The sequence below is a fragment of the Mobula hypostoma genome, chromosome 5, assembly GCF_963921235.1.
Source record: "Mobula hypostoma chromosome 5, sMobHyp1.1, whole genome shotgun sequence".
In the NCBI taxonomy this organism is placed as follows: Eukaryota; Metazoa; Chordata; class Chondrichthyes; order Myliobatiformes; family Myliobatidae; genus Mobula; species Mobula hypostoma.
The window spans coordinates 3,287,337-3,301,512 of record NC_086101.1 but is presented as its reverse complement, the minus strand read 5'-3'; the positions used below and the strand labels follow the sequence as shown (position 1 = coordinate 3,301,512).

Sequence of the window (14,176 nt, the reverse complement as noted above, 5' to 3'; positions counted from 1 at the left end):
TTTTTTTGGTTTTCTCAGACGATTTTATGTTTGAATCTGGAGAAAATTAGAAGTAACCTTTATGATTCTTCATTTAAATTTGAACAGATTTGGGGACCTTTTATTCGATATTTTCATTTAATGTAATATTTACCCTTCTTGTTTTTTTTTCACTGTTTTAATGGAGGTCGGGATTGAGGACGTGATTTTAAGTTTAACTCTGTTTGGTTTCAAGTTAGCCCATTGCTTTGCTTTGCTTTTAGTTAGTTGCACGGTGGGGTTTTTTTTGGGGTTTTTTTTTCTTTTTTTCCATTGATATATATAAAATTTAGTATACTATTATGTTATCTTGGTTTCTTATGCTTAAATTACATTGTTTGTAGTATTTTCTTTTTGGTATTGTTATCTTTTGGAATTTTATTATACTTTAACATTGTATTAATGTTTATATGGCTTACCTTTTTTGTATACTTACTCAATAAAAAGATTTAAAAAGAAAGAAAGAAAGAAAATTGGAGGGTTGTGTCAGAGGGAAGGGTTAAGTTGATCTTAGAGAGGTTTAAAAGGTCAGCACAACATCAGGGGCCGAAGGGAGAGGGACACACCCACCAGAATGAGTTGGTCCTTGCTGTGCAGCAGTGCCTGGAGATGGAGCCGCTCGGCATTGTGACTGCGGGTGCTGGAGGTCTGGAGCTCAGAGAGACGGCGGATTTTGGCTTCCCTGCCCTTGAGCTCCAGGGACACCCGGCTCATCTCCTGGGCATGGGAAGCCTGCGCCCAGCCCTCCTGGGCTGTAAACTCCTGCAGAGAGAGAGAAGGGAAAGGGAAGTGGAGAGTTAGTGTCAGCATCAGGAGCAGAGTCCAACATCAGCAGAACACAAGCAGCGACCCTGCCCACACAGCAAGACCCCACAGGCTGGGCTCCGTGCCACCGCTGTGGTCTCGTAAGACCAGAAAACCTAGGAATAGAATTAGTCCACTCAGCCCATCGAGTCTGTTCCACTATTCTACCGACCCTTTCAACCGCGCTCTCCCCGTAATCTTTCACACCCTGATTAATCGAGAACCTATCAATCTCCGCTTTAAATATACCCAATGACTAGGTCTTCACAGCCATCTGTGGCAATGAATTTCACAGATTCACCACCCTCTGGCTGAAGAAATTCCCTCTCATCTCTGTTCTAAATGGACGTCCCTCTAGTCTGAGGCTGTGCCCTCTGGTCCCAGACTCCCCAACTATAGGAAACATCCACTCTATCTAGCCCTTTCAATATTCAATGGGCTTTAAAGAGATCCCCCTTATTATTCTTCTAAACTCCAGTGAACGCAGCCAGCAAGCGCTGCTCATATGTTAACCCCTTCACTCCTGGGATCAGTCTGGCAAACCTCCTCTGGACCCTCTCCAGTGCCAGCACATCTTTTCCTAGATAGCAGCCCACAATACTCCAGAGCCCAACCAATGCCTATCACGGGATCAGAGAATCAATTCCACACCTCTGCTTCCTTCCCACTTTCCCAAACTCCAGCCCGTCATCCTCGCATCCCAGAGGGGGGCTTCAGGCTCCTACCTGGATCAGCCGGTCCTTCTCAGCCAGGGAGCGGGATAGCTCCTGGATGACCTTGTCCTGGTCCTCCTTCTGCCGGCTCAGCTTGGCCTGCGCCTCAGACAGGAGCTGCTCCTTGTCCTGCAGTCGTTGGCACAGACCAGCCAGGGAGTCGGGACCCTCGGGCAGACCCCGGGCCAACAGTGAGTCTGACAGAGCCTGCAAAGCACAGACAGGGGATCCATTTCAAATTCCTGGGTGCCGACATGTCTGAGGATCTCTCCTGGGCCCGACATGTTTCTAAGATCATGAGAACACTCAGTCCTCTTTCATTGCCATTTAGAAATGCATACATGCATTAAGAAATGATACAATGTTCCTCCAGAGTGATATCACAGAAAACAGGACAAACCAAAGAGTAACACTGACAGAACCACATAAATATAACATATAGTTACAGCAGTGCAAAGCAACACCATAATTTGATGAAGAACAGACCATGGGCATGGTAAAAATAGTCTCAAAGTCCCGGAGTCGATCGATTCCCGATCCCCGATAGCAGGCGGCAAAAGGGAGAAACTCCCTGCCATAAACCTCCAGGCACCGTCAACTTGCCAATGCCTTGGAAACAGCTGACGCTGAGTCTGTCCGTCCGAAAACTTCGAGCCTTTGATCAGCCCCTCCGATACAGCCTCCCGAGCGCCATCCTCTGCCGAGCACCTTCGACCTCTCCCCAGCTGCTGAAACAAGCAAAGCCGAGGATTTCAGGGCCTTCTGCTCCGGATATTCCGGTTACCACACAGTAGCAGTGGCAGCGAAGCAGGCATTTCAGAAGTTTTCCAGATGTTCCTCCGTACTCTCATGTCCGTCTCCATCAAATCAGAATTGTGCACAGTCCCCTACTTGACAAATAACAGACATCACCACGGAAGTGGCCGCACGCACTGCCATCTTCTCCTCCTCCGTGTAGATGTAATTACAAAGAAAGCATCACAGTGTCTATATTTCATGAGGAGTTTGAGGAGGCTTGGTATGACACCAAAGACTCTCGCAACTGTCTACAGATGCCCGATGAAGAGCGTTGTAACTGGCTGCATCACTGTTGGTACAGAGGGCCACTGCACAGGATCGGGAAAGGGGGCAGAGAGCTGTGAACACAGCCAGCTCCATCCTGGGCTCGAGCCTCCACAGCATCCAGGACATTTTTCACAAGGCGATGCCTCAAAAAGGCAGCATCCATCACTGAGGATGCTCACCACCCAGGCCATGCCCTCTTCTCACTGCCACCATCAGGGAGGAGGTACAGGAGCCTGAAGAAGCAAACCCTGTGGTTTAGGAACAGCTTCTTCCCCTCAGCCATCAGACTTCTGAATGGACAAATGAACCCACAAAGAATTTTTTTTACTCTCTTTTTGTAGTATTTTTAAATTTAATTTCATAGTTATATTTCTTATTGCAGTTGATATTCCTTCATTAAGTACTGTCATGTGTGCTGTCGTAAAATAACCAATTTCACTATATGTGCCAGTGATGTCGAACCTGATTTGGGTTCTGATGGGGGGAGGGAGAGGCAAAGAGGAGAGGGTGGTGGGGGAGGGGGAAGAGAGGGTGAGGGGATGGCGTAGGAGTGGCAGGGGGATTGGAAAAAGGTCGAGGGAGGTGCATGTGCTTTAGAGTAGAGTAGGTTGCACTTACTGATGTAGACCCATTTCCGGGAGAATTCTCACCTCCGACAGCCCGTGGAATGGTTTGGGGCTCGTACCCAAGAAGGGTAACAGGGTAAGGGGTGTGTCTGCCTGTCGGTCTGTCTACTCTCTGTATGACTCTCACAATCTCATAAGCATCATTCCTGGGAACCTAGTCCCACTCGTCAGTCTCTCTCCGCCACTGTCCCCTCCCTCCGCTCCCCATCCCCAGAGGATGCCAGGATCTCCGCCCCCATCCCGTCCATACCTTCACGTCGCTGGTCAGGCTCTGCAGAGCGGCCTGCTGCTGCTGTCGGATCTCCTCCCGTCCCCGCAGGTCAGCAGCCCGCTGCCCCTCCCACAGCCGCCGTGTCTGCTCCATGCTCTGGCCCAGCCGCAGAAGCCGTGACTCCTTCTGTCCCAGGCTCGCGTTTAACGTCTGCGGGGTGAGAGACAGGGTGAGGGGGGGAGCCTCTGGCGAAGGGGAACGCCACAGAGGCGCCGAGGCGTGAGGCCCGGGCAGCGAGCTCCCTTGCTGACAACGGGGAAAAGTCAGGTCAAGTACAGAGAACCTCCCCTCGGCAGTGGGAAATCCCAAGGCGAGGGACCATTAATGCAAGAGATTCTACAGGTGTCGAAAGTCCGGAGAGGGAAGATCTGACAGAGGATTACAAAGCTCTGAGAGGCATAGGGGTGGACAGATGTTTCCCGGGGTTGAAAATATCTAATACCAGGTATTAAAGGTGAGACGGGGTAATTTCAAAGGAGATGTGAGGGGCAAGTGTTCTCTCCCCCACGCAGAGCGCGGTGGGGTGCCTGGAATGCGCTGCCTGGGGAGGTGGCAGGAGGCAGAAACATTGGAGAAGTTTAGAGAAGCAGATGAATGTTAGGGGAATGGCAGGAAATGGACAGTTGGTTGGGTCTGCACAACGCTCTGGGCTGAAGCACCTGCCCCTACACTCTACTGTGTTCCAGGACATCCGGAGACTTTGCACCAAGGTGCAAAGGACGAATACAAGGAGGCGCAATTTTAGCGAGACTGGAGGAAAATAGTGGCGGGGATGTCCGCGACGGTTTCACTTATCTATTTACACTCTGATGGTGGCTGCCTGCAACACCCAGCCGGGGGAGGGGGTAGAGGCAGAAAATTAGAGACTTTTAAGAGACAGGCACAGGGATGAAAAGAAAATGGAGGGCCATGTGGGAGGGAAGGGTTCGACTGACCTTAAGCAGGTTAAAGGGCAGCACAACACTGAGGGACGAAGAGCCTCTTCTGTTCTACGTTCTAAAGCTTGTGCAACACTCACAAATTGCTGGAGGAACTTAGCAGGTCAGGTGGCACCCATGGAGGGGGTAAATGTTCTATAGATTCAGGATCAGTTCCTGACGACTGGAGGGTAGCTAATGTTATCCCACTTTTTAAGAAAGGAGGGAGAGAGAAAACAGGGAATTATAGACCAGTTAGTCTGACATCAGTGGTGGGGAAGATGCTGGAATCAATTATAAAGGATGAAATATCGGCACATTTGGATAGCAGTAACAGGATCGGTCCGAGTTACGGAGGGGAAATCGTGCTTGACTAATCTTCCGGAATTTTTTGAGGATGTAACTATGAAAATGGACAAGGGAGAGCCAATGGATGTAGTGTACCTGGACTTTCAGAAAGCCATTGATAAGGTCCCACGTAGGAGATTTTTGGGCAAAATTAGAGCACATGGTATAGGGGGCAGAGTACTGACTGGATTGAAAATTGGCTGGCTGACAGAAAACAAAGAGTAGCGATTAACGGGTCCCTTTCGGAATGGCAGGTGGTGACCAGTGGGGTACCGCAGGGTTCAGTGCTGGGACCGCAGCTGTTTACAATATATATTAATGATTTAGATGAAGGAATTAAAAGTAACATAAGCAAATTTTCAGATGACACAAAGCTGGGTTGCAGTTTGAAATGTGAGGAGGATGTTGAGATAATGCAGGATGACTTGGACAGGCTGGGTGAGTGGGCAGATGCATGGCAGATGCAGATAAATGTGAGGTTATCCACTTTGGTGGTAAGAACAGGAAGGCAGATTACTATTTGAGTGATGTCAGGTTAGGAAAAGGGGAAGTACAATGAGATCTAGGTGTTCTTGTACATCATTCACTGAAAGTAAGCATGCAAGTACAGCAGGCAGTGAAGAAAGCTAATGGCATGTTGGCCTTCATAACAAGGGGAATTGAGTATAAGAGCAAAGAGGTCCTTCTGCAGCTGTACAGGGCCCTGGTGAGACCACACCTGGAGTATTGTATACAGTTTTGGTCTCCAAATTTGAGGAAGGACATTCTTGCTATTGAGGGAGTGCAGCGTAGGTTCACAAGGTTAATTCCTGGGAAGGCGAGACTGTCATATGTCGAAAGATTGGAGCGACTGGGCTTGTATACTCTGGAATTTAGAAGGCTGAGAGGGGATCTTATTGAAAGATACAAGATTATTAAGGGATTGGACACGCTGGAGGCAGGAAGCATGTTCCCGCTGATGGGTGAGTCCAGAACCAGAGGCCACAGTTTAAGAATAGGGAGTAGGCCATTTAGAACGGAGTTGAGGAAAAACTTTTTCACCCAGAGAGTTGTGGTTCTGTGGAATGCTCTGCCTCAGAAGGCTGTGGAGGCCAAGTCTCTGGATGCTTTCAAAAAAAGAGTTAGATAGAGATCTTAATGATAGCAGAGTCAAGGGATATGGGGAGAAGGCAGGAATGGGGTACTGATAGTGGATGATCAGCCATGATCACAGTGAATGGTGGTGCTGGCTCGGAGGGCTGAATGGCCTACTCCCGCACCTATTGTCTATTGAAACGAGTCATTTGTGTGAGAAAAAAACACCACAATCCGACGGGTGCACTGGGGGCACATTCCTGTGCATGCCACCGTGTTCAGCAGAACACTACAGGGTCGTGGACTTAAGAGTGTGAGTAAATGGGGTTGGTGTAGATGGGATGTGTCGAAGAGCCTCCTACTGGGGGGTTGGAGCAGGTGCCAGGCGACAGGACGGAGGGAGACTCACGTTGATCATTTCCTCGTTGCGGACTAGGACTTCACCCAGACATCTGATGTCCCTGTCCTTCTCGAGTAGAGCCTGCTTCAGCCGTCCAGCCTCACTTTCCATCTCCTCCAGGACACCCAGCACCTCTTCACTGGCCTTCTGGAAGCAGCAAAGGGCAACGATGACAACGATGTTATTACCCATCTGTACAGCCTGTGGACCTGCGGTTAGGAAGCCGAGGGTCCAGTTGTAGAGGGACGTACAGAGGCCCAGGCGTTGGAGCTTTTTAATCAGAACTGGAGGAATTAGTATTGTCCAGGTGATCCAAGGCCACGTGATGACCCACTGGAGATCTACTGTGGTGATAGGCAAATTGCACTGGATACAACACAACGGATGGATGAATATGAAACAGGAAAGTATCCGGGATATCAACAAAGAAAATAGATCATAGCGTAATAAAGGGAAAACAGGACAGAATTTACTCCAAGGCTTAAGAAAATCTGTTAAGTAGAGCTTAACAGTAAAAATACAACAAAGCCAATAAACGTTTTCGCTACAGACTCAGAGTTGGAGATCTCTACACAGAAATAGAAGGTTTCCTTATGGCAATACAGGACCAGGTGGTTAACACAAAAAAATATCAAAAATGCATAATAAAAACCCAGCAAATTCAAGACGATAAGTGCAGAAAATGCCAAGAGAAACCAGGAACAACCCAACACATTAGTGGATCCTGCAGTAGTTATCTCAGTCTGGTAACTTACACAGGCACAATCAAACAGCAAACATTATTTACCAAAATCTTCCTCTAAAACACAAACTCATAAAAGAAACCTTACCTTACTCTAAGTACAAGCCTGAGCCAGTTTTGGAGTCAGAGTCCCACAAATAATACTACAGCCAATCCGTTATTATAGACAGGACAATCCGTAACATCGGTCCAGATGTAATAATACAGGATAAACAACTTACTTCATAGATATCATTCCAACCACACAAAAGATCCAGAAATCACAAACAAGAGAAAACCTGCAGATGCTGGAAATCCAAGCCACACACAAAATGCTGGAGGAACTCAGTAGGCCAGGCAGCATCTGTGGAAAAGAGTAAACAGTTGACGTTTCAGGCCAACTTTCATCTTTTCTTCAGGACTGAAGAGAAAAGATGAGAAGTCGGAGTAAGAAGGTGGGGTAGGGGGAAGAAGTACAGGGTAGTAGGTGTTAGCTGAAACCGGGAGAGGGGGATAGGTGAAGTAAAAGAGCTGGGAAGTTGATTGGTGAAAGAGATAAAGGGCTGGAGAAGGGGGCCCAAAATGTCAACTGTACATTTTTTTCTCCCCCATAGATGCTACCTGGCCTGCTGAGCATTTTGTGTGTGTTGCTTGGATTTCCAGCATCTGCAGATTTTCTCGTTTGTGACCAGAGGGAGGTGATGCGCAAGTAAAGAGTTAAGGTGAGAGAACGAAATGGGAATGGGGGATGGTGAAGGAGAAGGTGGAGGGAGGCATTACTAGAAGTTTGAGAAATCAATGTTCACGCCATCAGGTCGGAGGCTACCCAGATGGAATACAAGGTGTTCCTCCTCCAACCTGATTATGGCCTCTTCTGGGTTTGATTTCAACATTTAAGAGAAATTTGGATAGATGCATGGATGGGAGGGGTATGAAGGGCAACTGGGAGGGCAAGAAGGCAGTCTCCAGACTTACCTCTAGACCTTCTTCTCGCTTGTCCAACCAGAGGCAGAGCGTCCTAATCCCATTGTCGTCCGGGCCATCGGTGGACTTGTTGCTGCTGGACAGTTGGCTGATCAGTTTCACACACTCCTGTCAGAACCGGGAGACAGAGAGCAGGTCAGCCCGGAGCAGTACAGAGGTGAGAGAGTCAGGGATTCATCAGAGAAAGAGGCTGTTACCCGCCAACTCAATTCAAACCCTGGACATGAAGGGCCTGCGTTGTGGGAAAGGACCAATCAAGTATAAGCAAGGATCTGGGCCCTGCCATCTGCCTACTGCCAGCTACAGCAGATGTAATCTCTTTGACTCTCCATGCAGCCTTACTCCAGGTCAGAATGCTGTTTATTGACTATAGCTGTTTATTCCTGCAAGTCTGATCAAAAGTTCCGGATCCTAGGCCTCTAAACCTCCCTCTGCAAATGGATCTTTGACTTTCTCACCAGAAGACTGGAAGTCTGTGCAGATCAGAAATAACACCTCCGCTTTGCTGATAATCAGCACGGGCGCACCACGGGGATGTGTGCTTAGCCCACTGTTCTACTCCCTCTGCGCCCATGACTGTGTGGCCAGGCACAGCTCAAATTCCATCTATAAATTTGCTGACCACACAACTATTGGTGGCAGAATTTCAGATGGTGACAAGATGACATACGGGCAGGCATTCAGATTTCTGGATCATTGGGACCTCTTTTGGGGCAGGTGTGACCTGTACAAAAAGGACGGGTTGCACTTGAATCCCAGGGGGACCAATATCCTGGCGGGGAGGTTTACAGCGAGTTTAAACTAGAATTGATGGGGTGTGGGAACCGAACTGAAGAGACTGGGGAAGAGGAGGTTGGCTCACATATAGAGAAAGCTTGTAGACAGTGCGAGAGGGAGGACAGGCAGGTGATAGAGAAGGGACACGCTCAGACCGATGATTTGAGATGTGTCTATTTTAATGCAGGGAGTAGTATGAACAAAGCAGATGAGCTTAGAGCGTGGATCAGTACTTGGAACTACGATGTGGTGGCCATTACAGAGACTTGGATGTCTCAGGGACAGGAATGCTAACTTCAAGTGCTGGGTTTTAGATGTTTCAGAAAGGACAGGGAGGGAGGCAAAAGAGGTGGGGGCGTGGCACTGTTGATCAGAGATAGTGACACAGCTGCAGAAAAGGTGGGCACCATGGAGGGATTGTCTACGGAGTCTCTGTGGGTGGAGGTTAGGAACAGGAAGGGGTCAATAACTTTACTGGGTGTTTTTTATAGGCCGTCCAATAATAACAGGGATATCGAGGAGCAGATGAGATAAGTTAATCAGTAATCTTTAATTTGCATCCTGGCCAGTGGCAGGAAACCAAAGCACCCAGAGGAAACCCATGCGGTCGCGGGGAGAACGTACGAACTCCTCACAGGCAGCCGCGGGAATTGAACCCAGGTCACTTGCTCTGGGGGAGCATTGTGCTAACCACTCCACCCTGACACCTGACAGTCAGGTCACCCTGTGACTGCACTCGATGTCTGCCAAACACTCAGGGGCACGATCTATGGGAAGCTGGCTGTGAAGGACTCCAGTAAATTTCCTCTGAACCCCCTCCCAACCCCCTGCCCCGTGCAGGAGACAGGCTGCAGGCACTTCACTCGCGACCGCTCACCTCTAACAGTCGCTCCTTGCTGCGCAGGTCACGGGCCAGCCCTTGTATTAAGCGGCATCCTGTGTAAGTGCTGAGCTCCTGCGTTGCCCCTGGCCGCCCCCCAGCCTCCTGTGGAGAGGGCACAAGCAGGTTATTAGTACAGCTGTCATCGGCGGGAGAATAGGAACACAAGTCAACAGTAGCAGAGCAGAATCAATCACTGAATAGCCCAATTCTGCTCCCATGTCTTATGGGAACCTCATTTCCCCCCCCCCCCACCCCCTCCACATTTGGAGTAGTTTTGGGCCCCTCATCTTAGAAATGATGTGCTGGCGTTGGAGAGGGGTCAGAGGTGGTTCACAAGAATGATCCCGGGAATGAAAGGGTTAATATACAAGGAGCATTGGGTCTGTACTCGCTGGAATTTGGAAAAATGAACAGGGATCTCATTGAAATCTATCAAATGTTGAAAGCCCTCAATAGAGTGGATGTGGAGAGGATGTTTCCTATAGTGGGGGAGTCTAGGACCAGAGGACACAGATAGAGTGGATGTGGAGAGGATGTTTTCTACACTGGGGGAGTCTAGGACCAGAGGGCACAGATAGAGTGGATGTGGAGAGGATGTTTCCTATAGTGGGGGAGTCTAGGACCAGAGGGCACAGATAGAGTGGGTGTGGAGAGGGTGTTTCCTATATTGGAGGCATCTGGGACCTGAGGGCACAACCTCAGAATGGAGGGACATCCCTTTAGAACAGGCGTGAGCTGGAATTTCTTTAGCCAGAGGTTGGTGAATCTGTGGATTTCATTACGACAGACGGCTGTGCAGGCCAAGTCACTGGGTATACGTAAAGGTTGATAGGCTCTTCATTAAAGAGGGAGAAGGCAGGGGAATGTGGCTGAGGGATAGTAAATCATCCATGATGGAATGGCAAGTAGACAGATGGGCCAAATGGCCAAATACTGCTCCAATATTTTAGTTATGAGGAAAGCAAGGGTTACAAGGAGAATCTGAAAAGGCTGGGACTGTTTTCCCTGCGGTGAAGGAGGGTGAGGGCTGATCTGAGAGAAGTTTATAAAATCATGTGCCGCAGTATTTCCCCCGGGTAGGGGGGCCCAAGACTCGAGGAACCTCACGATATGACCTTGTACCTTATCGTCTACCTGCACTACACTGTATCCGTAGCTGTAACACTTCAGTCCGCAGTCTGTTTTACTGTGTGCAACCTTGATGTACAGATATGATGATATGATCTATAAAACAAACCTCTCACTGTACACCAGACAATAAAATAATGTGAATAATAATCACTATTTATAGAGCACTTTTCATTCAGATGATGTAATTCAAAGTGCAATAAAAGGTAGAAATATGAAAATAAAAGACAAAAGATGTCAGTTATGAGTCCTGCCACCAAGGGTCTTGGCTCGAAACATCGACTGTACTCTTTTTCTAGATGCTGCCTGGCCTGCTGAGTTCCTCCAGCATTTTGCGTGTGTTGCTCGGATTTTCAGCATCTGCAGATTTTCTCTTATTTGGGTGTGAGAGAGGAGTTGGCCAAAGTAAATTGGAAGGAGCTGCTGGCAGGGATGACAGCAGAGTGGCTATGGTGTGCGTTTCTGGTGCAGGACATATGTATTCCAAAAATGAAGAGGTACTTAAATGGCAAAATAGTACAAATGCGGCTGACAAGGGAGGTCAAAGCTAATGTAAAAGCAAAAGAGGCCATACGACAAAACAAAAATTAGCGGGAAGATAGAGGATGGGAAACTTTTAAAAACCTACAGAGAGCAACTAAAAGAATCATCAGAATGGAAAAGATGAAATATGAAATCAAGCTAGCAAACAATATCAAAGTGGACCTAGAGATGCTGCCTGGCCTGCTGTGTTCACCAGCAACTTTTATGTGTGTTGCTCAAAGTGGATAGTAAAAGCTTTTTCAAGCATGTAAAAAAATAAAAGAGATGAGAGTGGATATAGGACCGCTAGAAAATGAGGCAGGAGAATTAGTAACAGGGGACAAGGAGATGACTGATGAACTAAATTAATATTTTGCATCAGTCTTTACTGTGGAGGACACTAGCAGTATGCCTGATGTTATAGTGTGTGAAGGAAGAGAAGTGAGTACAGTTACTATTACAAAGGAGAAGGTGCTCAAAAAGCTGAAAGACCTAAAGGTACACAAGTCACCCGGACCAGATGAACTGCACCCTAGAGTTCTGAAAGTGGTAGTGTTGTGGAAGCACTAGAAATTTCAAAAATTAATGGACTCTGGCATGGTGACAGAGGACTGGAAATTTGTAAATGTCAGTCCATTCTTAAAGAAAGGAGGAAGGCAGCAAGGAAGGAAATTATAGACCAGTTAGCCTGACCTCAGTGATTGGGAAGATGTTTCAGTCAATTGTTAAGGATGAGGTTATGGAGTAGTTGGTGACACAGGATAAGATGAACCAGTTGAAATTTTTTGAGGAGATTACAAGTAGGATAGATAAAGGGGATAGAAACATAGAAACATAGAAAATAGGTGCAGGAGTAGGCCATTCGGCCCTTCGAGCCTGCACCGCCATTTATTATGATCATGGCTGATCATCCAACTCAGAACCCAGCCTTCCCTCCATACCCCCTGACCCCTGTAGCCACAAGGGCCATATCTAACTTCCTTTTAAACATAGCTAATGAACTGGCCTCAACAGTTTGCTGTGGCAGAGAATTCCACAGATTCACCACTCTCTGTGTGAAGAAGTTTTTCCTAACCTCGGTCCTAAAAGGCTTCCCCTCTATCCTCAAACTGTGACCCCTCGTTCTAGACCTCCCCAACATCGGGAACAATCTTCCTGCATCTAGCCTGTCCAATCCCTTTAGGATCTTATACGTTTCAATCAGATCCCCCCTCAATCTTCTAAATTCCAACGAGTACAAGCCCAGTTCATCCAGTCTTTCTTCATATGAAAGACCTGCCATCCCAGGAATCAATCTGGTGAACCTTCTTTGTACTCCCTCTATGGCAAAGATGTCTTTCCTCAGATTAGGGGACCAAAACTGCACACAATACTCCAGGTGTGGTCTCACCAAGGCCTTGTACAACTGCAGTAGTACCTCCCTGCTCCTGTACTCGAATCCTCTCGCTATAAATGCCAGCATACCGTTCGCCTTTTTCACCGCCTGCTGTACCTGCATGCCCACTTTCAATGACTGGTGTATAATGACACCCAGGTCTCGTTGCACCTCCCCTTTTCCTAATCGGCCACCATTCAGATAATAATCTGTTTTCCTATTTTTGCCACCAAAGTGGATAACTTCACATTTATCCACATTAAATTGCATCTGCCATGAGTTTGCCCACTCACCCAACCTATCCAAGTCACCCTGCATCCTCTTAGCATCCTCCTCACTGCTAACACTGCCACCCAGCTTCGTGTCATCCGCAAACTTGGAGATGCTGCATTTAATTCCCTCATCCAAGTCATTAATATATATTGTAAACAACTGGGGTCCCAGCACTGAGCCTTGCGGTACCCCACTAGTCACCGCCTGCCATTCTGAAAAGGTCCCGTTTATTCCCACTCTTTGCTTCCTGTCTGCTAACCAATTCTCCACCCACACCAATACCTTACCCCCAATACCGTGTGCTTTAAGTTTGCACACTAATCTCCTATGTGGGACCTTGTCAAAAGCCTTTTGAAAATCCAAATATACCACATCCACTGGTTCTCCCCTATCCACTCTACTAGTTACATCCTCAAAAAATTCTATGAGATTCGTCAGACATGATTTTCCTTTCACAAATCCATGCTGACTTTGTCCGATCATTTCACCGCTTTCCAAATGTGCTGTTATCACATCCTTGATAACTGACTCCAGCAGTTTCCCCACCACCGACGTTAGGCTAACCGGCCTATAATTCCCCGGTTTCTCTCTCCCTCCTTTTTTAAAAAGTGGGGTTACATTAGCCACCCTCCAATCCTCAGGAACTAGTCCAGAATCTAACGAGTTTTGAAAAATTATCACTAATGCATCCACTATTTCTTGGGCCACTTCCTTAAGCACTCTGGGATGCAGACCATCTGGCCCTGGGGATTTATCTGCCTTCAATCCCTTCAATTTACCTAACACCACTTCCCTACTAACATGTATTTCGCTCAGTTCCTCCATCTCACTGGACCCTCTGTCCCTTACTATTTCTGGAAGATTATTTATGTCCTCCTTAGTGAAGACAGAACCAAAGTAATTATTCAATTGGTCTGCCATGTCCTTGCTCCCCATAATCAATTCACCTGTTTCTGTTTGCAGGGGACCTACATTTGTCTTTATCAGTCTTTTCCTTTTTACATATCTATAAAAGCTTTTACAGTCCGTTTTTATGTTCTCTGCCAGTTTTCTCTCATAATCTTTTTTCCCCTTCCTAATTAAGCCCTTTGTCCTCCTCTGCTGAACTCTGAATTTCTCCCAGTCCTCAGGTGAGCCACTTTCTCTGGCTAATTTGTATGCTACTTCTTTGGAATTGATACTATCCCTAATTTCTCTTGTCAGCCACGGGTGCACTACCTTCCTTGATTTATTCTTTTGCCAAACTGGGATGAACAATTGTTGTAGTTCATCCATGC

At 47.5% G+C, this 14,176-nt stretch overlaps 2 protein-coding genes across 3 annotated transcripts in view; one reads left to right on the top strand and one right to left on the bottom strand.

The window, feature by feature from the left end:
• nelfe (negative elongation factor complex member E) overlaps positions 1 to 7,679 on the top strand; it is a 92,066-nt gene extending 84,387 nt beyond the window's left edge. The window contains exon 10 of the mRNA XM_063047888.1: positions 7,572 to 7,679. Within this exon, the coding sequence (XP_062903958.1) occupies positions 7,572 to 7,645 (74 nt within the window). The 3' untranslated portion in view covers positions 7,646 to 7,679. The remainder of the gene's footprint in view (positions 1 to 7,571) is intronic.
• Positions 1 to 14,176, bottom strand: part of si:ch73-95l15.5 (uncharacterized) — a 50,632-nt gene that overhangs the window by 9,438 nt on the left and 27,018 nt on the right. Inside the window, exons 4-9 of one of the 2 annotated variants that reach the window (XM_063047880.1) lie at positions 9,596 to 9,703; positions 7,933 to 8,049; positions 6,246 to 6,383; positions 3,477 to 3,647; positions 1,548 to 1,742; positions 589 to 780 (exon numbers count right to left, since the gene is read on the bottom strand). In XM_063047880.1, coding sequence (XP_062903950.1) covers positions 589 to 780; positions 1,548 to 1,742; positions 3,477 to 3,647; positions 6,246 to 6,383; positions 7,933 to 8,049; positions 9,596 to 9,703 — 921 coding nt within the window. The remainder of the gene's footprint in view (positions 1 to 588; positions 781 to 1,547; positions 1,743 to 3,476; positions 3,648 to 6,245; positions 6,384 to 7,932; positions 8,050 to 9,595; positions 9,704 to 14,176) is intronic. The other variant, XM_063047881.1, reaches the window with a different exon arrangement.